Source organism: Castor canadensis, chromosome 12, assembly GCF_047511655.1.
Source record: "Castor canadensis chromosome 12, mCasCan1.hap1v2, whole genome shotgun sequence".
NCBI classification, from domain to species: Eukaryota; Metazoa; Chordata; class Mammalia; order Rodentia; family Castoridae; genus Castor; species Castor canadensis.
The window spans coordinates 47,547,650-47,570,327 of record NC_133397.1 but is presented as its reverse complement, the minus strand read 5'-3'; the positions used below and the strand labels follow the sequence as shown (position 1 = coordinate 47,570,327).

The 22,678-nt window shown below is 40.0% G+C and overlaps 1 protein-coding gene across 13 annotated transcripts in view; it reads right to left on the bottom strand.

Moving 5' to 3' along the window:
- The window catches only part of Eml6 (EMAP like 6), a 258,414-nt gene that overhangs the window by 41,019 nt on the left and 194,717 nt on the right, over positions 1–22,678 (bottom strand). For 12 of the 13 annotated variants that reach the window (XR_012439685.1, XR_012439686.1, XR_012439688.1 and 9 more), the window contains exons 22-25: positions 20,266–20,418; positions 19,966–20,097; positions 12,913–13,001; positions 8,478–8,654 (exon numbers count right to left, since the gene is read on the bottom strand). Coding sequence is in view for 9 of the 13 variants with exons in the window: in XM_074049718.1 (XP_073905819.1) it covers positions 8,478–8,654; positions 12,913–13,001; positions 19,966–20,097; positions 20,266–20,418 (551 nt within the window). In the remaining 4 variants the exon portion in view is untranslated. The other variant, XM_074049726.1, reaches the window with a different exon arrangement.

Below are 22,678 nucleotides of genomic sequence, written 5' to 3'. Positions count from 1 at the left end.
TTTATCCCTCGGTGGTGAGGGCCAGAGGGCGGAATGTGGTCAGCAGCTCTCTCCAGGGCAGTCCTGACAAGTGATGGGTAGCCAAAGCTGGCACGAGAAAGACCTTCCATTTTGGGCTCATGAGACACAGTCTGGCAAAAACAGCCCCAGCAGGAGCCTTTTAAAGAGGGAGAGTTTTTCCATCCTCTCAGTGGTGCCCAGGGAATACCTTACACAATGTGGGAAGCCACATGAACTCTGAGGTAGTGCAATGGCCACCAGAGTCCCCCGTGAAAACTGTGGGACACAACTGATGACAGGCTTCAAGGAGGGTGGGGGTTGGAAAACCTGACACCAGCACAGACACATGGCAGGAAACAGGTGGAGAGGCATCTGTGACTTTGAAATACTCCTGGTCAGAATCTCTTTGTACCTGGCTGACCCCATCCTGTCAGCTCAGTGGAACTGCCAACTCCTCCACAGAGTACCAAGTGTATAGAAAGATCAGCAAGGCAAACAGGCAGGCAGCATTTCCAGGAAGCCCTCCAGAGTCATTGGTCTGCTACCAAGTAAGCAAAACAAAATAAGACTTTCCAAGGGAAATTTGTGTGTGACCATGTGACATCCATGGAGTGGGATAGTCACAGTGGCCACAGCCACATGCCCTGCTGCTCTTCATGCTGGAAGCATGAATCTACCTCAGAGTACCTACTGCAAGTTGGTTTCTTTAGAGGAGTGGAAAGTAAAAGAGCCTGAGGAATGTCTCTCTGCACCCTTACTAATAAGCGGGGACATGGAATTTCTAGATGGGATGGAAGAAAGAATTCAAAAAGAAAAAGTTAAGGGAAAACAGATATTAAAGTGATGATCAGATCAGTCAGGTTTCAGAGAGAAAGAAACAGAGGATAGAGGGGGAAAAATTTGGACTACCGAAGTTGTTTAACGAAGCTAAGCTCCTTCCTAAAAAAGGTGACTCTCAGAACAGGAAACACGATCAGTACTCCATCAAACAGTAAAGGGAAGTCCAGTTATTGGAAGGTTCCAGAAAACCAGATGGTGTCTCAGTAGGAGGTGGCTGGCAGGGATGCTTGGAGGTTCCTCTTCAGGTGTATGGAGGGAGACTTCTACACGTGGCACAGCCAGTCAGGTGAGCTCCCTTTCTGGATTGTCATGCCAAGTTCTTCATTTCTGGACTCACTACTTGACCACAACTTTTCTCTTTCATTGACTCATGAAAAAATGTGTGATACAGAGAGATGAATCTGGAATATATCTCCAGCGCACTGGTTGTTAACCACTTATAGATAAGAAATTCCTAGGAATCTGGTAACAGCTATGCAACTTCTTGTCCCCAATTTACAAAATTTCATACATAATTTCTCCAAGTTTTTCTCTGTCTAAAGTTTTATAAGTTTGATATTCTGAGAAGGGAAGTTGAGGACTTGAGGGCATGAATGGTTTTACAAGCAGCATGGCAGTCTTTTAGCCAGTCTAGTGGAAGGCCTATGAGAAGCAATCAACTAGCTATAGTGATGGCGTCAAGGATAGAAATTGGTTTTCTGGATCCTAATTTAAAGTACTGGGGAAATGGCTGGACTCTGGCAAGGCTCTCTCCTGCAGGCTGGGGATGAGGCAACAGTCAAGAGACTAATGACTGAATCGAGCAGGATTTGAAGTGTAAAACTGAATGTTAATAAGGGTACATGTTTACTGTGAAAAGAAAAATGTTTGGAAGAGACATTTCTTAACTCAAAAGAAAGGAGAACGGGAAAAGGGGTCAAGAAGAAAACTTACGATTTTAGCAATTAATAAATGGAGCTTGAATTTTGGACAAAGGTGAGTGAGTTGTGTGATAATAATAAGGGCTCACAGGAATCACCAAGACATGATGGACTCAGACCTAGAACATAGCAATGGAACTCACAATCCAGCCTCCTAAGCACTGGGATTACAGGAGTGAACCACTATGCCTGGCTGTGGTGTCTCTTTTATAAAGGACATTAACTCTATAAATCAAGGCCTCATCCTCATGAACTCGTTTAACCTTACTTATTTCTGTAAAGGTCCTATCTCTAAATATAGTCACATTGGGAATTAGGGTTTCAACATACAACTTTGGAGGAAGGACATATTCTCTTCATAATAGACAGTGAACTTTGTTCAATAGATTCAGAGTGACAATGGAGACAGAAATACATGTTGGCATGGGATCCATGTACTGGGAAAGGAAAGCGACCTGGAAAAAGATTTCTAAAAAAATAGGAGGAGAGGTGATACTATCAAATAAATCACACTGGCCAGGGTTTTTCAAATGCTTGTAAACTATGAAACTATTTCTTCAACAAATCTTACACAGTATAATTCAATGTAAAAAGACAATTCAATTTAAAATAATGGGCAAAAGATTTAAATAAATACTTCACAAATAGCCAACAGACAGATGGAAAAGCATTGTTGGACATTACAACAATGTAGATTAAAAACACAATTAAACAGTACCATCTACAACATAGGACAGCTAAATTTTATGTGCTGCTGGCAACTAGAACTCTTACCTATTTAGTGGAAATGTAAAATGATACAACCACTTTGGAACAAGGTCTTGCAGTTTCTTAAAAAGTTAAACATATATTTTCTCCTGTGACCCAGAAATTTCACTCTTAAGTATTTACTTAAGAGAAAGAAAGAATGCCTACAAAGACTTGTCCCAACATGTTCATAGCAGCTTTATCATAACTCCAAACTGGAAGGTATATGTCCATCCACAGGCACGTAAGAACCTCTGTTATATGCATAAAATGGACTTCCACTCAGCTATAAAATGGTCAATTATTACACACAACATGGACAAATCTCAGAAACATTATCTGAGTGAAAGCAGCCAGAGCTGCTAGTCCCTACTAGATGATTCCATTTATATGAAGCTCAGGAACAGGTAAAACTAATCTGAACAACACTGGAACAGTTGTTTTATCTGAGGGTTAAGTGGGGAACAGGGACTGATGAACAAGGAGTTTGAGGAAGTAATGACTTCTGTCTTGAAGAGACTGGGTTACATTGGTGTGTATGTTTGCCAACGCTCATCAAACAGAAGGTATAAATTTCTATATTTCAACTATGTAAGTTTTACTTAAAAATACCATAAACAAATATTGAACTCTAGGTAATTACATGCATATTGAAACAATACTGTATTATTAATTACAGTCACCATGATACAATTATATCCCCAGAAATAATTCATCTTATCACTAAAAGTCTGTATCCTTTAACTGACATCTTGTTTCCCCACCTCTGTCATTCTACTCTGTGCTTCTGTGAATTCAACTTTTTTAGATTCCACATGTAAGTGAAATAATATGGCATTTGTCTTTCTGTATCTGGCTTATTTCATTTAGAATAACATCCTCCAATTTTATACATTTTGTCACAAATGGCAGAATTTCCTTCCTTTTTTTAATGGCTAAAAATAATCCCACTGTAAATCTATCTACCACAATTTCCTTATCTATTCATTTATCCATGGATAGGTAGGTTGTTTCCATATCTTAGTCATTGTGAATGCTACTGCAGTTAACAGAGGGCTGCAGATATCTCTTCCAGATACTGATTTCATTTCCTTTGGATATATACTCAGAAATGAGATTACTGGATCACATGGTAGTAGTAGCAGTAGTAGTAGTAGTAGTAATCTGTTCATAATTTTTTTGAGGAACCTCTGTACTGTTTTCCATAATGACTGTACCAATTTACATCAGGTTTCCTTTTCTCCTCACTCTTCTGAATACTCTCTCTTGTGTTCTTAATAACAGTCATCCTCCCAGGTGTGAGGTGACAACTCGTTGTGGTTTTGATTTGCATTTCCCTGGTAAGTGAGGTTGAGCACCTTTTCATATTCCTGTTCCTCATTTCTATCTCTTTGAAGAAATGTCTATTCAGGTCCTTTGCACATTTTTTTTTTTGCAGTATTAGAGATTGAAGTCATAGCCTCCTGTGTGCCAGCAAGCACTCTACCCTTGAGCTACTATCTCCAGACCCTTTAACCATTTTTAAATCCAGCTTTTGGGTTTTATTGTTTTGTTTGGTTTTGTTCTGGAGTTTTATGAGTTCCATATATATATTTGGATTTAACCCTATATCAGACATGATTTGCAAATATTTACTCCCATTCTGGAGATTATTTTTTTATTTTTCTGATTCTTTTGCTGTGTAGAATATTTTTAATATGGTGTCATCCCACCTGTATATTTTTGTCTGTAATTTAGTCATATTTAAGAAAATATTACCAAGATCAATGTCAAAGAGCTTTTCACATATGTTTTCTTCTAGAATTTTTATAGTTTGAGGTCTTACAGTTAAGTCTTTGGTGCTTTTTGAGTTAATTTTTATAGATGCTTGTGGATATCCAATTTCTCTAATGTCATTTACTGAAGATACTATCCCTTCTCCATTGTACACTGTGTCTTTGTCATCTTTTAAGATTATTTATTTTAATTTCTGTGAAAAATGTCATTAGAATTTTGTAGAAATCTATAGGTTACTTTAGGTAGTACAGAAATTCTAACAATATGAATTATTCCTGTCCATGAACATGGGATATCTTTTCATTTATTTGTGTCACCTCCAATTTCTTTCAGAAATGACTTATTGGCAGTATGCAAATTTTTTACCTCCTTGGTTAAATTTATTCTTAACTATTTTAGTTTTTGCTGCTATTATAAATTGAATTGTTTTCTTTTCTGGATAGTTTGTTAGTGTATACAAATGTAATGGACTTTTATATGTCAATTTTGTATCCTGAAACTTTATTGATTTTTCCATTTCTAACAGTTTTTTGGTGGAGTCTTTAGCCTTTTCTATATACAAGATCATATTATCTGCAAATAGACAATTTCACTTCTTCCTTTCTGGTTTGAATGCCTTTATTTCTTTTAATTGCCTATTGCTCTGGCGAGGACTTCAAGAATTATGTTAACTATAAGTGGTGAGAGTGGGTATCCTTATCTTGTTCCTGATCCTACAGAAAAAGCTTTCAGATTTTCATCATTGAGTATTAATTATGGCCTTTATTATGTTGAGGTATATTGTTTCAAGTCTGATTTGTTGAGTTTTTACTCATGAAAGGATGGAGAATCTTGTTAAATGCTTTTTTAAATCTATCCTTTATTCTGTTAATGTAGTCATGCCACATTTATTGGTTTGCATATGTTGAATCATTCTTGCATTTCAGGGATAAGTCTCACTTGATCATGGTGACTGATCCTTTTTGATGTACTGTTGTATTTGACTGACTAGTATTTTGTTGAGGATTTTTGCACCTATGTTTATCAAAGATACTGATTTATAATGGTCTTTTCTTATAGTATCCTTTTCTGGCTTTGGTATGAAGGTAGTACAAAATGAGTTTGGAAGAGAAATTGAAAGCATCTTCCATTTTTTAAGGGATTTTTGGCATTAATTTTTTTTTTTTTAATGCCTGATAGAATTCACCCACAAAGCCATCTGGCCCTGAAATTTTCTAGGAGGATTTTGATTAATAATTCAATCTCCTTACTCATTATTGGGCTGCTCAGATTTTCTATTTCATTATTCAGTCTTGGTAGATTGTATGTTTCTAGGAATTTATAAACTTCTTCTGGGTTACCCAATTTATTTGCATATTATTTTTCATAGTGGACTCTTACAATCCTTGGTATTGCTGTAGTATCATGTAATATCTCCTCTTTCATTTATAATTTTTCTTTTTCATGGTTAGCCTAGCTAAAGGCTTGCCAATTTTGCTTATCTTTTACAAGAACCAACTCTTAAGTTTCATTGATCTTTTCAGTTACCTTTATAGTCTTTATTTGATTTATTTCTACTGTAATCTATTATTTCTTCCTTCTGCTAACTTTGGACTTAGTTTGTTCTTGTTTTTATAATTGCTTGACTTGTAAAGTTGAGTCATTTCCTTAGTTCTACAATTTACTTTGAATTGTTACTTTGAATCTAAGTTGTGAGTTTCTAGGAATTTATTCTATCATTCCTTTCATTTTATCTGTATGCTTGAAATGTTTCGTTTCATGATAAAATGTTGGAAGAACTCTTACACAGAAGCTCAATAAATAAGGACAAAAGACAGAGAGTCTTATGAAGCAGAGGTAGAATCCCAGAGCCCCTCCACTTGGTCCCTGAGGCACCTCCCTGGAGCTCTGTGAGTCTGAGGAGTACAGTTTCAAATGTCTTCCGCAGACATCCCATCTGGTCAGGCTAGAGAGGTAGATGATGAATTCCAGGACCAACAATAAGCCTAGCACAGGAGCAAGGTCTATTAGTACCAAAAGTGTTCCAGTTATTTAAATCTGCCACACTCATTGTCTACTAAAACCAAGGATTGTCTAATTTCTTGACTTGTCTTGCAAGCAATTAAACTTAAAAAAAAAAGTATCAAGGAGAATGGCTATTTAAAAGTGAATTTTGATCAAATAAAAAGGACTGTTAAACGCAAGGGAAGTGATGGGTCATTGGCACTGAAATCTGGGATGAACAATGAAGGCAGGAATGGACACACTCAGACATGTGCTTTAGAAAAGGCCACTAAATGCAGAATCCAGTGAGATATTGACAAATGGAGAAGCAAAGCATCCAAAGAAACCAACATGGGTGCAGGGGGAACTTGTGTGTTCAGGTTTTAAATGTACAAATGACAGAAGGAGAAGCAAATAACTATGGACCAATACAAAAGTCTTATACAGATCTTTTGGTGTAGTTTCAAGAAGTGCAAAGTTGAAAACTAACAAGAGAAATAGAGCAAAGTTAGGAATACTTCTTAGATCAGATGGCTTAATATTAACAGAAAGAAGATTTATTTATTTTCTCTGTCAAAGAGAATGTTCTTCAATCCAGAAAAGGCAAAATAGTTCATTTGCATGGTTATAGGTGCCATAAAGTGTGACCACAAAAATGCTGGTAATAGCTGAGGAGTTTAGAAATCAGGAGAGGTGGCATCAGACATGAAAAGTTTTCAGCATCCAGAAAGGAAAAACAAAAGTAGACTCTGGCAAATATTGACTCACGAGCTGATGTAATCCATGGGTGAAATATTACACGAAAGTTTTGACAAGCACTTGGGAAGGGCATCAGTGGTTACCAGACAAGAAAAGGGGTTCACTGTGAACTATCTTCACCTCTTTTATTGAGTGGTTTATTAGAAGAAGAGATAATCAACCTGGCTGTTAGCAAGATATTTACCAAGCATTTTAACGATGTCTGTTGGACTAGGGTGCACGATTACACAACTACACAGATTTAAATATCTGTTATTGATTGATTAACTAACCAAATGTGTGGACTGACAAATGGAATGAGAGATTGAATGGGGGTTCCTGGCATGGCCTTTGTTTTAATCTATCTTCTCGTCCACAATTTAGAACTCATGATTGTGAAAGGAAAAGATGACATGATGCTGGAAAGGAAAGAAAATTTTCTGAAAAGGTATTTAAAAGATATCAATAGGACAGAATAATGAAGTTAAATAAAAAACGTACATTTTGGTACAGATGTGAAGTTATGCACTCAGATTTTAGAAAATCAACTGTGTAAGTACAGGATGGGGGATAACCTGAACGTTTTTGAGAATGGAATCTATGGTTCAACTATAATTTCAATTCAGTTGATGATTTTAATTTGATTTAATGCAGTTGTAAAATCAAAACCAAGCAAGTAACAGTCCTGCTGTGCTAAGAGCTGATCAGACTACATGTGAAGCACTTAATCGGGCTGGTGGAGTGGCTCAAGTGGTAGAGCATGCCTTGCAAGCATGAGGCCCTGAGTTCAAACCCCAGTACCATCAAAAAAAAAAAAAAGAAAGAAAGAAAGAAAAAAAGAATCAGCACTAAATTCAGTTCTAGATGAGTCAGTTCAAGAAGAAATTGATGAAAGGAGTGAGTAGGGGGCACATGAGAAATGGCTGAAGGAACTGGAGTCGCTCAGGCTGGAGAAAATGATACTAGAGAGAGACACCATGATCTTCCTACATGCACACACCCAGGCTGTTAGAGGACAGCACGATGAGTCAATGATAGCTCCATAGGCAGAACTTTGACTAAAGAGAAAGGAATTTACCTCAGTATTAAGCAATACCTTTTAATAACTGGAGGTATTAAAATGAAAATTGGGCTGTTATGTGAGGCAATAAGTTTGTCTTCCCTGGAATTATGCTAGAACAAGTCAGAAAGGCAGTGTCTGAGATGTCATAAAGATGACTCAGTTTGCAGTTTGTGAGACATTGGCTTTAAATGACCAATAAATGCCCTTTGAGGAGGAATTCTAAGCCTTAGAATTTCACTGAAGTTAGTCACTCAAACAGAACATCAGGGTGGTTTGTATATAGCATAGTGAACACTAGAAATAATGATATTAATTATCTTTAAAATATAAACATACACTTAGCTGTAATAGATGGATTTGGGGTTATCAATGAGACTAAGAAAGTATATAAAATAAACATGAAATACTACCTTGACGGGATATGAAAAAAGCTTAACAAAACCAAAATCATCTCCTGTGGCTAAGAGGGAGCAGTCTTTGGTAAGACTGGCAGCATTGACGTCAGTCACATCACTGTGCGCTGGCCAGATTCCCTCACAGGTGGGCCCCAGGACGCAGGTCCATGTATCCCATTCTATCTTCTCAATCTGTAAAAAGAGGGAAGAACATTAAAACTTCACACAGCCTAGGTCCTTTGCATTTTATTGAAGAGAAACAACCTGTAGCTAGGTAGTTCTAAAGATGGTATTGCCAACATCTGCCATTTGTATTGTGTGCTGAGGTACACAAATTCCAAGCTGCATATTTAAAATACTAACTGCATTATCTTAACAAGTCAACCCTGCAGACAAGTATCCAGATTTTTCTCTTAATCAAAGGCATGTTTTAGAATTATGGAAATCTGACCACAATAAGTTTGTTTGTTTTAGTTCTTTTTTTTTTTTCATTTTTCTTTTATTATTCATATGTGCATACAATGCTTGGTTCATTTCTCCCCCCTGCCCCCACCCCCTCCCTTACCACCCACTCCGTCCCCTCCCTCTCCCCCCTTGTTTTAGTTCTTAACTAGACATTTAGCATTGTATAAGCTAGACTGGGGCTTCTCAACCTCAGTACTAACACAGAGGCCAGACACCTCTGTGGTGGGGGAGTGTCAGGTGCACAGTGGGATGCTTAATGACATTCCTGGAATCCACCCACTGGACACCAGTACCACACCCTTGTCCATAGACATCACCAGATATTCCTGGGGCAAAACTGCTCCTGGCTGAGAATTACTGAGCTACATTGATCAATGAATACTTAACAAAGTATTTTAAGATGTTACAAGATATAACTTTTCTTTTAAAAGGACTGCTTCCTTAGAGGAAAAAGTAATAATATCTACAGCTAGCTTAATATCCTTTATGCTCTAGAAAGACAATCTTAAAAATGCAAAGAGCTGTTCACATTGTATTGCTATGAAAAATATTTCATTCTTTAAAATTGTTTTGTCTGAAATTCACATCTAGAAGATTTGCAGTATGTATAGATTAAATCAAGGTAAAAGTGAAGCTTTTCTGTCTTTTGTTTTAACAACAACAAACAACAATAGCACTATGTATTAGGCTTTCCTGGAGATTTTTATCTCATTTTACTTTCTTTCAAGATCTGCTAGTGTATCTTAGCATTACAGTTTCTTCGGATAAGTATTTTAAAGCACTCTCTAAAAAGAATATAGCGAGCTGTAGCTAAACTAAAGCCCAGACTTGTCTCTTTGCATTGGAACAGTGTGCAGATTGCTATCACACTGCCTCTACTCTAGTACTGCTGTCTTCTGGCGGCTGTCACTGTTTAGAAGAGAAATTATGGGATAAAGATGCAGTCAGGGTTTAAGTCACCATGTGGTCAGGTGCTGTACACTTTTTAAGTCACTCAAATTTGTGCTTATTTAATACTGTGCTTTGAACACATGCAGAACTGGAACTCGGGTTGTCTCACGCAGAGCCTCAGACTGAGGCACTGAAGTGACTCAAGGTAATTCCCCCAGCAATGTCCTAAATTTTCTGAGACAAGTGGAGTTCTCCAAACTTTCCTGATGTCCTACACTGACCTTCACAGGAAGAAAAGCAGGCAACCACTCCTGCAGGTTATAGAACCACCCCTGCAGGGGTGCTGACCTCATTAGATGGGCAGGAAGAGTGGGCTGGTATCGCTCACCATGCAGACACCCCAATAGAACACCCTTAGCCAAGTTTGGACCCTGTGCTCTCCAGAAGAAGCAAATTCCTAAACTTGGAAACTATAGAAATTGCACTTAAAGTGGAATATTAAGAATGATCCCTAGAACCCATAAAACCCAAAAGGGTCAAACAAACTTGCTAATAACCCTGGAATTTAGATGAAGAGAGTACTCAAGCTGTCTCTGCCTTGGTGCCTTGGATTATGTCATTCATTCATTAACATTTGCTGACTATGCCAGGGACTTTATGTGCCTCTATTTTAATCCTCACAACAGTGTCATGTGATAGTTGTCAGTCTTATTTCACAGATAAATCGCATTTCCCAAAAACCACCCTTTTGCAGAGGAAGCCCCAGAGGTCACATCACGTTGACATAGTATTTGTAAGAAGCAGTGGGCATTGTACTCCAGAGCGTCTTTTAGTACAGTGTTACTTTGACCTTACCATGTTGCATCAGATAGATTTTAAATGGACATTTTGATACTTGGCATATTTAAAATTTTTCCTTGGTAAGATCTGTATTAGTTTCACCATTTAAACTTTTTTTTGAAAGGGAGGAGACTTTCAAAATCCTTTATACTCAGTCAATGAGCTTGACAATATTGGTGATTAAAATGTGAACTGCTTCTTCACTGTTCTTAAAATTGACACCATCAAGGGGTTGGCCAAAGAAACAAATCTGACCACAAATGACCCAAAAGCAAGAGAAAAGCTTGGCATCCCTGCCTCTATTTTGTATCTATCTTTGTCCACAGCTATTCTTTCTGCAGTTACTTTACAATCACCTTGGATTCCAGAAAGAACCAAACTAATTGATAACATCTTTATGATGAGGGACTGAAACTAGCCCCAAGCAATAGTGAGCCTCACAGGACAACCCACCTCCAAAATGAGGGCAATCACCTGGAACTGGAGTAATCGCCAGTACCCTGGAGTAGGAGTGATCATGTCATGGGAACCAGACTGTTCCCCGCCAGCAAAACAACTTCTCCAGAGCCTTCAAAGAACAAGGACTGAGGTAATAGTCAACCAGGCCACACCTCACCAATCTGACTGCCAGAACATACCTGTGACCAGGACTGTTTAATAATTGTGCATACCTTTCACGCCTGTCCTAACCCTTTGTCTCTTTAAGCCTAAAGCTCATACCTGTACCCTGAAGATGGCTGAAGATGGGCTGAAGTGTTTACTTTGCCTCTTCGTGTGGTTGCCTGTGGCACATAATACATCTCTTTTCTCTGCCCTGCACCATTATTATCTCTATTTGGAAATGTAGGGGAGAATGGCGAGACCTAACATGAGAACCTTGAGAGTTTGGGCCTGGTGCCTTAAACTCTGGGGGTTTCACTAAGCCAACCTCATCCCCTCCACCATTTGGTTCAATTGCATTTTATTTTAGTAAATGTATTTGGAAGTTCCAGGACAGGAAGGAAACAGAAAGGACAAGTGATGTAAATGATGCTTAAGTACACAGGAAATCCGGGAGGTCTTGTGGTCCAGGCTGTGGATCCCACAGGGACCCTCTAGATGGGTAACAGTTTCATGGCTTTCTGTTGTGGACCTTTAATTTCCTGATTTGTAAAGCAAGACTAACATTTATCACATAAAGCCACTGTGATAAGCCATAAAATATAGGCTTATATAGTATCTAGCACATTCAACAAATGTTCAGTGAATGAATGACATAAGATTCTCTTACTCAGTGATGCAGTGTCCCTATATTCAAGTTTAAATGAGGACTGACGGGAGAAATAAATTGTAACTGGGGATTGAGGTCAGTTCAGCAGTAGCACTCTCCATGAACAGAGGCCATCATCTATAACAAGCTGAATTTCTTAGGAACTACACATATACTCCCTTTACAGACAATGAAAACACTATGAATGCACCTATGTCCAATACCCTAGGGTGTGTGATGATACTGGACTGTTCATAATACTGGTCATCTGATGCTAGAGAGAGGCAATGCCTGTCCTCTTCCTAGAAGGAAGCAATATTTCCCTTTCTTTCCACAAAGGTTAGGGCAAATGAATGGGTCAGCTGTCTCTAGGGACTAAGAGGACTTTCTTAGTGGTTAATCACACAATGACCTTTGGGTCATCTGGGTTCATTATGCACAGACCTTGAAAGAGGCACTTCTCCACAAAACAAGGAGCTTCCAGGAAGGCATTGGTGTATGGATCAAAATTTCATATAGACTTCAACAATTAAAAAATTATGTGTGTGGCTAAAGACACAAGGAACACATGGAAAAGAGGAAGATGGTCGGATACACTGGAATGGTCACACTGGATAGTTTTTGTGTCAAAAAGTAATTTCTGCTATCATTTAGATAATATTAGTTATTATTACAACTAAATATGGAGAAAATATTTTAAAAATTTATAATAATAAAAATCTTTGTTCAAAATAACATTTCTAAAGGCAAAAGTAAAATGGAGCATCCAAATTGTTAGCGTATTCATTGTCTTCAGGCAAGCCAAATAAAGTAGGTACCAGCATTACTTTGCTCTGTCAGTGGGACAGTAAATCCATGTCCTCAGCAATTAGGAAACCAGATTAAACAATGATTCAGATTTAAGAAATGACAGGGTTAATTTTAGTAATTAAGAGTGATAGATTTTGTTAAAATGCACATTTGAAATATTTACAAAAGATTTTTTAAAAACTTCGTATAAGTTACCTCTGAAGGTCTTATAATGTGCCTTTTGCCTCTTGGAGCTTCAAAAAAGAGTTGTTCTTTGGCACCGGAATTAACTTGCAATAATTTTCCTGTTATGATAGAATGAAGTAGAGAGACAATTAAACTGTACATTTATCTTATTATAAAATAAGCATGGCTGCCACTATTTTGATTCCTTTTAATCAAATGAATTTGATCTGATTCATTTTAATGGGTCTCAAAAATTGCGTAAATCTATGTTAAATTATTAGAAAGGAATGTAAAGGCAATTACACAGCATGGTCTAAACCCCAAAGCTATGAAGTCCAGAATGTGGGCCTCACAAATGTGACTTTGAACACTCTTCAAATAGCATAAGAATCAAGCTTGGTGTGCTTCGCTTTGTTGTGTTGAAAATCGCTATGATTTTCCAAAGCCTGACAATATCAATTTCTTGCTCTTTTCCCCAGTTGCTTCCTACCATATGGAAAAAGCACAAGCAAACTGCTCTGACCAGAATTGCATAAACTTAGAAGTGACATCCTTGTATCTACTTAGTCATTTTAATGACTCAAGGTATACAGTCTACTATTTTTTTAATTATACAAAATTTCAAACCTATGTGGAGATGAGAGTGGTAGGAAAAGCCTCTGTCCGCATGGTCCAGCTCCAACAGTCAGGAATGCAGGGCCCAGCCTGTCTCACGGGCCTCCTCTGACTGCCTCAGCCCAGTTATATTAAAGACATCATAATATTTGATCTGTGAATAATTTAGTGTATGTGTAATCATGTGTGTGCATTCATATACACATAAGCTAAAATCCCCCCTCCCTTTTCCCTATACCTATCTAATAGCCTTAAAATTTCATTTTTGGGGAAAAATACCTAGAGAACTCCTATGTGGTTTCTATAACATTCTTCAATGTTTAAGTAGGCAACACGTGGGTTGAAACCTAGCTTGGCTAACCATAAGGAAGCATAGGTGTATTTCTAAGTAGTGAATTAAAAACAAGGTTCTCTCATTTCTTCACTGACAAATGTACTTGTTTCTAAGTTGGTAAGTTATCACATGACTGAGAGAAGCTGTCTTGATCCTGAGGCACAAGGGAATCTGGAAATGAGTCCTCTAAAAGGAATATGCTTTGCTAACTTCATGGTTGAAGATAGGAAAAGAAAAAAAGGGACTTAAATTATCTTTAGTTACTTAGCATTAGAAGAAAATGAGTAATCGATATTTTTCTAATGAACTAAGTGTATCTGTAGTAATTATATTTTACGGCTTTCGAAAATGATTGTAAATAAGGGCTGGGCACAGTGGTTTATGCCTACAATCTCAGCTTCTATGGAGGTGAAAATCCAGAGAAGTGCAGTTTAAGGCAAAAAGTTAGTGAGATCCTATCTCAATAAATAAGCTGGGTATAAGTTGGGTGCCAGTGGCTCACACCTGTAATCCTAGTTACTCAGGAGGCAGAGATCAGGAAGATCATGGTTCAGAGGTAGCTTGGGCACATAGTTTGAGAGACCCTATCTTGAAAAACTCAACACAAAACAGGGCTGGTGGAGTGGTTCAAATGGTAGAGCTCCTGCCCAGCAAGCATGAAGCCCTGAGTTCAAACCCTAGTACTGCCAAAAAGAAAAAGCTGGGTGTGGTGGTGCATCTCTGTAACCCCAGCTAGGCAGGAGGCATAGGTAGGAGGACTGTGGTCCAAGGCTGGTCCTAGGCAAAAAGCATGAGACTCTACATGAAAAAAGCAGGACTGGAGGTGTGGCTCAAACTGTAGAGTGACTGCCTAGTAAGCACAAAACCCTGAGTTCAAACCCCAGCATCTATAAAAAAAGGGACAGGGGCCATGGCTCAAGTGGTCAAGCAGTAGGGTGTTTGCCTAACAATGCAAGACCCTGAATTCAAATCCCGGTACCACCAAAAAAAAGAAAAAAAAGTGACTACATATAACAAAGCATGTGGAAAAAGTGTTAAAAGATTTAGTAAAGATATTCTTTCTTTTTTTATTTTTGGCAGTACTGGGGTTTGAACTCAGGGCCTCAGGCTTGCCAGGCAGATGCTCTGCCACGAGTTACTCTGTCAGCTCATGAAGAGAAGACATTCTTGAATGTGGCTAAGCTGAGATGAAGTTTGGTCACGAGCTATAAGAAGACTCAGAGGACCGTAACTTTCAGATGATCCCGACACCTTGCTTCATACTACGGTTTTAGATCACTTCATTTACAGATAACACAAACCAAAACTCATACGATCAATCCATGGGTGCCTATAATGGCATGAACACTACAGGCTCTCAAAAGAGGCAGCATCAGAAGGGCTGTACCAGGTCGTAGTGTAGGGCACTTTCTTGGCCTGGGACCCTACCCTGAGAACTTCACTCCATTGAAGGCAGATGGTGACCCAAGAAAGGTGTGGGTGACTGCCTGGGATGGGACATGGATGTTGGGACGGGGGTGGCATTTGGGGACAGCTGAGACTGGAGCATATGCAAAAGAGCAAGGAAAACCTGTTCATGCAGACAGAGGGGCTGAAGGCAGACAGAGACACACAGGAGCATTGGGTGTGAGGTGGCTGCTGCCCAGCAGGAGAGGGAACAAAACTGCTCACTTATTTCTAGTTCATTCCTAAGGTCACTTTTCAGGAGACATTGCTTCCTGCTCCTGCATCCTACAGGACAGCTGAGTTCTTTCCAATCAACTCAGCCTTCGGTATTTTTTTAAATTTAAGGTTGAGTGGCTTTCCATTCCTTGCAACCTAGGATGTGAATGTAAAAATGTATTCTTGTGCTAGAAAGGCGTAATTATGTGTATGGCCTTTTTTCCCCTGACCTGAGATGGCTGTTATTACACTGTCTTTTTTTTTTGAATATGGAGAAAATAATTAGGTCACCATTCTTTTTCTCCTGCCTGCCAGTTGTACTTCCTTTCTCTCTCTCTCTCTCTCTCTCTCATACACATGCACATACACACGAGACATATACATATATATGTGTATATATGTGTGTATACATATATATATAATTATTGAAAATTTCTGAGGGCAAGGAGCAGGAGCAAAGAGGGAAATTCTGTATAATCCATATATAATTGTTCCTGAAAATAGAAGCCCTATTCTTTTAGAATTCTCTCATTTTTATTCAGTTGAAAAGTCTGCTTACACAGAATAAGAGGATTGAAACCCTGTCCTCCTTTCTAAGCAGGTATGGTAAACCACATACCTTTCCACAAAGTGAGCCACACACGTCATTCCAGTTGTCCTGTGAGTCACAAGTTAGAGTAAGTCCATACTTGGTACTCTGTGGATCAAACCTACCAGGCCATTTGCAATGAAAATGTGGCTGAAATGTCCTATGTTCATTGGTAAGAGATCTTACAATCCTGACATTTCTAGTAATGAACTTCTAGCATGTAGAATATATCCTTCCTGTTCAATCTCTCTCTATGTATCTTTTCTCGCCAGCCTTCTACACAGCTCTCACTGATGTTCCTGCAAAAGTCGACGGGCTTTTTGGTTTTCCTGGGACCTGTGGTTGCTATGGGCACGGGCACTGCTGAGGCTGAGGTTGTGCCATTCCCGCCTGTCAAGCCAGCTGGCTCTGGCAAATGTATATACTCTTTTTGACAGGATCGGAGGAATGACACAGACCCCTGCTTCTAAATTCTGCTCTCTACCCCTGCCAGGACCTGGAGGTCCCCACTGAAGGAGGCCAGGTGCTGACCTGAGGCAGCATGGCACACTCAGGCACTTGGGGACCTAGGATACAAGCATGGCATGTGGCTCGTGGGACTGCAGTTAGGCCAGGGAAGATGCATGGCACCTGCTCCACGTGGTGTAGTTTAAAGCTAGGATTCCATAGCATTCTGCTTTGCTCTCAAGCTGTAGCAACTATTTGGTCTGACACCCTCATCTGACTGAAGTGGCCATTAGGAGAGGAGGCCAGGTGTTCTTCAAAGATCTCAGCCTTCCCCTTCCTATTCCCAGTGCCCTTCCCACAGTCCTGAGCTATAGGGGGCTGGCCTTGGGCAGAATGATGGAAACTGTGAGCTTTGCCTTTCAACCCCCCAAGTGATGGCCCCATGCCGAGGCACTTCACACAGACCTTCCCACAGCCCCTCCACAGCAGCAACCCTCTGGTCCTGGCCAGATGTGCTTTCCATCCCGGACTTACTCCTCTTTAGTCCCCAGCATTAAAGTGACAGAAGGCCTACATACTTGCAGCATCAAAATGACAACAACAAAACCAAAAACCTCCTCAAATGTAAATCAAAACCACAAGGAGACACCACCTCATATCCATTAGGATGGTAATATCAAAACAAAGATAGAAAATGACAAGTGTTGGCAAGGATGTGGAGAAACTGGAATGCAGGTGCACTGCTGGTGAGAATGGAAATGGGGCAGCTGCTACGGGAAATGGTACAGTCAGTGGTTCTTCAAAAAATTACAAATAGAACCAGGCGCTGGTGGCTCATACCTTAATCCTAAGCTATTCAGGAGGCATGGATCAGGAGGATCGCAGTTTGAAGCCAGCTGGAGCAAATAGTTCCATGAGACCCTATCTCGAAAAAAACCTATCACAAAAAGAAGGGGGAGGGGCTGGTAAAGTGGCTCAAGGTGTACATCCTGAGTTCAAGCCCCAGTGCCTCAAAAAAAAAAAAAAAATTACAAGTAGAACTACTCTGTGATCCGGCAACTCCTTCTCAGGATATATATATACCCCGAAGAACTGAAAGCAGGGTCTTGAAAAGTTATCTAGTGCATTCATGCTTATAGCAGTATTAGTCACAGTACTAAAATGTGGACGCCACTAGGTGTGCATCAAAGATGAACGCATCTTGTTTGTTTTACAAGATGAACATAGTCTTGGAGACAGATGATACTAAGGATAGCATGACAATGTGAAGATCCTTACTGCTTTCAATTGCACATTTAAAAATGGTTAAGACAGTAAATTTGGTATGCATTTTACCACAATTAAAATCTTTAAAAAATTCTCCTAACCAAAACCTATGCTTAATATATGTCATTTCACTTGGCCCTTCACTTCCTAATAAAAATAACAATGGATTTTAGCCCTCAGAGTGGTTGTGGTGGTGGGATTTCATATATTGTGTCAAGATTCTATAGCAAAGTCATTATACTCCATCCTACCTAGCAAGAGAATAAAATGAGGGAAAAATCACTGCCTTTATTTAAAAAAAAGAAAAAACCAAAGCAGAGCATGTCAAAGAAGGGGTTGAAAAGCAGGGCTCCCACCTATCCCCTTACCTTCTCCAGTTTCTAGGTGACTCTCAGGTGCCAATGTCCTGCTGACCATAAAGGCCAGATTGCACCCTGAACACTGTGTGTGGCTAGCACAGCCTTGACATGAAAGCCGAAGGACTTATCTGATCTCCCTTTGCCCTTGTTGGCACTTGTACCATAGATTACATTTTCCTCCTCTTCTGTCTGCTATAAAACTCCTGCAGGTTGTAAAGCTAAATAAGTCCAAATTCCAGTGCAGCAAGTCTAGCCACAGATACAAACCTGCCTGGCAGAAGAATTTTCAAGCCCCAGTCTATGACTTTTTTTAAGTATTGGGGATTGAACCCAGGGCCTCATGCTTGCTAGGCAAGCAGTCTACCACTCTACCATTGAACTACACCCTAAGCTCCTCTGGCTCCTTAAAATTTTGTTTTTGAGATAGGATCTTGTTAACTTTGCCTGAGTTGGCCTTGAACTCTCAATCTTCCTGCCTCGATCTCCAGAGTAGCTGGGATTCCAGGCCTGCCCCACCATGTCCAGATCAGTCTATGACTATTTCAGGATACTTGAAGCGCTCTGGTGTCTCTGCAGCAGCCTCTTCTTGACTGAGGCCCTCCACCTCTTTCTCTGGTTTGTATTAGTTGCTCTCCAACTCATTTCCTTTACCCTACCCAAGAGGGTGGGAAATGCTCGTTCAAGATAACTTGGAGTTACCCAGTGCCTCCAGAATAAAGTTCGAAGTTAACTAGCATGAATAGAGTCCTTTTCACTCTGCCCCATTGTCTGCCTCTCCTCATTCCCTCCCCCCTACCTCCTCAGCCACTCAGCATGATTCACTATTCTTAAACACTTCCTAGTCCTCCCACACCATGTTCCCTTTGCCTGGGATGCTCTTCATATCTGGTAAGTTTCTGCTCATCTTCCAAGATCCACCTCAAAGGCCACTCCATCTACGAAGGCTCTGTGGATCCCCTGGGAGCTCTCCCTCAGAGCACAAACCGTGCTTATTGATTTTCTACAACAGACTATGACTTCTTCGAAAGCGACCATTCCTAACTGCCTGCTCCAGCCTCAACGTCAGCCAAATCTCTGGGAGAGGATCTAAAAGTGACCCATCCTATAGCACTTAGATCCCACCCTAATGCTGCCTTGGCCCTGGCTCAAGCACTTCTCACTCCCATGCTCCCAGTTTATGCTCTTGTATCACTTCAATATGAGCATGTCTCCCTCACTAAATTACAAATTCCTCAGAGAGCGGGAGCCATGTCTCACTTCTAGATCCTCCACATTTGCTGGCTTAAGATTTTGTAAATTGTAGTGCTAAATATACAGACGAGTCTTCATGGCATTTGTGGGCATAACTTGGAGGAGCAAGGTGTAGGTTGCAAGCTTTGGAGGGCAAAGTTCTATCGGGCAAGCTGAACCTTGCTTCCTGTCTCCACTGATTGATGAAACTTCCTGGGCTGTTCTCCAGGAGGGGGGGTTTTGGCCAGAAAGGGGAAAGCAGGAAGGAGGAGATGATCAAAGGCAAGGACAGAGCTTGTATGGTAATAAAAGGCATCATGTATCTTCAACAGTGTTAAAACACAATGGCTTGAATTAATAATGATGTAATAGTGATAATTTTTAAAGATGGAAAAATATTCTCAACATGTTAACAGCAGCTTACTTCTGGGTTACAAAGTTATAGTCACTTATATGTGAGTCCCCTGCCCCAAATTTTTCTCTAAAACTCAACTGCCGTTCTCTCTGGAACCAACATATGAACAGAAATTGACTTGACAACAAAACAGAAGTTGTACCTTAAAAGTCAGAACATGCTTTACCTCTAGAGTCCCAGTCAATATGGGTGACGTAACTAGAAGCTCCTTTACAGATGCCAACCCTCTTGCTTGTAAGTACATTGTAAATGTCCACAAAGTTATCATGGGATGCCACGGCTAGATACTTCCCTGTATCTAAAGACAAACGTGCAGTCAACATCAAACCACTGGAATGGGAACTTACTTTTCCAGGAATTAGTACGTTAAAGCAGGAGGAAAGTCAAAGAAACATTTAAAACAGTGTATTCTTATATATTTGGTTCCAAGACTGAAATTTTTTAAAGCATCTGCTTCCATCTTCACCTTTTGAAAATTTAATATCAGAAATCATTTCCTTTCTGTGATGGAAGGAGACCATGTCTTCCACAGTGTCAGCATTTACTACCAGGAAACTCCCATCATTCAAGCCAACTGCTAAGGCTTTCCCATCCGGGGAGAAGGCACAGCATCTTCCACCTGCAAAGGAACCCACAGAGAGCAATCACCATCCAGCACGTCACCGTCAAGCAAGCCAAATGAAGAGGGAGAAATCTTTACAAGCACAACGTGTGGCTGGGTCTTCATCACTACTCTGGGGAAAACTAAAATTTCCTAATTTAAAACATCTCTTCCTGCCAAATCCAGAGACAGTCATCATAATGTCAAAGATATGTTTTCAATGTTATGAGGTTTATCCATTCATTTCTTAGTATCTGAATACCTGGGGTTTTCAAGAGACAGGTGTAGTGAGTAGGGGACAGGACTAGAGGATTAGAAGATGCTCTACTTAGCCTCTAAGAAAAGAACTATTTAAGGAGGGGGTTCTGCAATAAAATTTCTAGAGACTGATTTTGGATATCATGACTGACATATAAACATGGTTTATTTAGAAAACCTCATAATTCTAATTTCAGTCACTTCAATTCTCTGCTTCGTGGACCATAATCTTTTCCAGAGGTGGAAGATTCTGGGCTACCTCTTTTCTGTTACAAGAAGAATGAAATATGACAAAGTTTTCTCAAGGTCTCTGTATAAAACTAACTGGTACTAGGATGGTGGTGCTGCTTAAGCAATGGTTTTTGCTGCTCTGTAGGGTTACAGGGAGATGCTTCTGAATAAGAAGTACAGACTTTGTAGGGATAGATCTAAGAGAAAGCCTGCTTAAGAATATAGTCACTTCCATCAACAATTTTTCAAACAACTTTACTGAGATTCAATTCATGTATCATATAATTCACCCAATTAAGGTATATAGTCTAATAGTTCCTTGTATGATCACTGACTTGAGCAACCATCACCACAATCCATTTCAGAACTATTATTGCTGTAGCATAGAGCAGCCATGTTGCCTTGTGCTGAGGCATCCCAAGCTGAGCTTCCATATGGACTCCTGTCACTGTGCTGTGTTAATACTAGTAACTTTAATGTGATTCATCTAAGTGATGTCTTCATTCATTCATCTACTTAGCACTTTTTGACCTACTGTGAGCTAGTCACAGTGCCGGTACTGAGAGCCGGCCTTGTGGAGAGTCATCAGGTTTAGGTGAACCATAATTTATTGTACAAACCAGGACAATTTTGGGGGTAAAAAGAAGAGCTATTAATCATTTCACCAGGATAACTGACTAAACTGTGTTGAACTGTCATCTTATCTAAGATGTGTCAATAGTTGTTCTTTTGAACTAACTCTTATCCTAGGGAATAAAGTACATTGAGTGACATTCGAGACAGGTTTAATGTCCTCAATATAAATCAATGGTCAAAATGATTCAGTCTTATAGAGGATCTGAACATGCACTCACATCTGAATTGGAATCTGGGCTCCAGCATGTAAGACACAGGAGTGTAGGGGAAAGAGAAGCAACATAGTGGAGGCAGATAGCAATAAGCAGTGGCCACAGGCATGCTTTCCAGGGCCACCCTGCCTGGGTTTGAGTTCAGTTCCATTACTTATTAGCTATGTGACCTTGGGCAAACTACTTAAGCACTCTGTGCCTCTGATTCCTAATCTTCAGATGACAGTAATAGCTGGGTTTCTATGCAGACTAATTATTGTTCCTACTGTCTCAAGACCAGTTTTCATCTTACATATTCCTCTAGAATACACTTCCATGTCTCTTTGCTTAAAAAACCACACAGTACAAATAGTGTAGGACCAGATCCCAGTCTTATCCTTTTTTATTTCAAGAGAGGATAGACCCAATTCAGTCTCAGCTCTCATGTCACCTCCTTGACAGACAGCAGGCAGGTCCCAGGCAGCAGGTCTTCTATGAGCATCCATGACACCTTGTTTGTGTGGAGTGGCTTCAATTTACCCTTCCACAATGGCTCCTCACACTTCTCCACCAGCTCTGTGCCTGATGCTGACCTGGTGGGCTGCAAGAGACAGAGGGCCCCCTTGCCCCTTTGTTTCTGTTTGGTTGGCCAAGGGAGGGCATGGCAAGAGATTGGAGGGTGGAGGAAGATAGAGAGGCTGGGGTGCCTCCTGCAGGGTCACTGCATGCTGGCTGATTTCTCTTGGTTGACGGCCACAGCTCCTTTAAAGCTGCCATCTCACACAGCTCATACTTTCAAAGTGCGAGCGATCACTTCTTCCTCTTCCCACTTTGGGTCCACGGCAGGTAATGGAGCCCAGAGTTCACTGTTACTAGTTGCACAGTGCTGTACTACCCCTGGTCATTCCTTTATACTCTACCCACCTCCTTATAAAGAGTTCCATTTTCAGACTCGTCTCAAG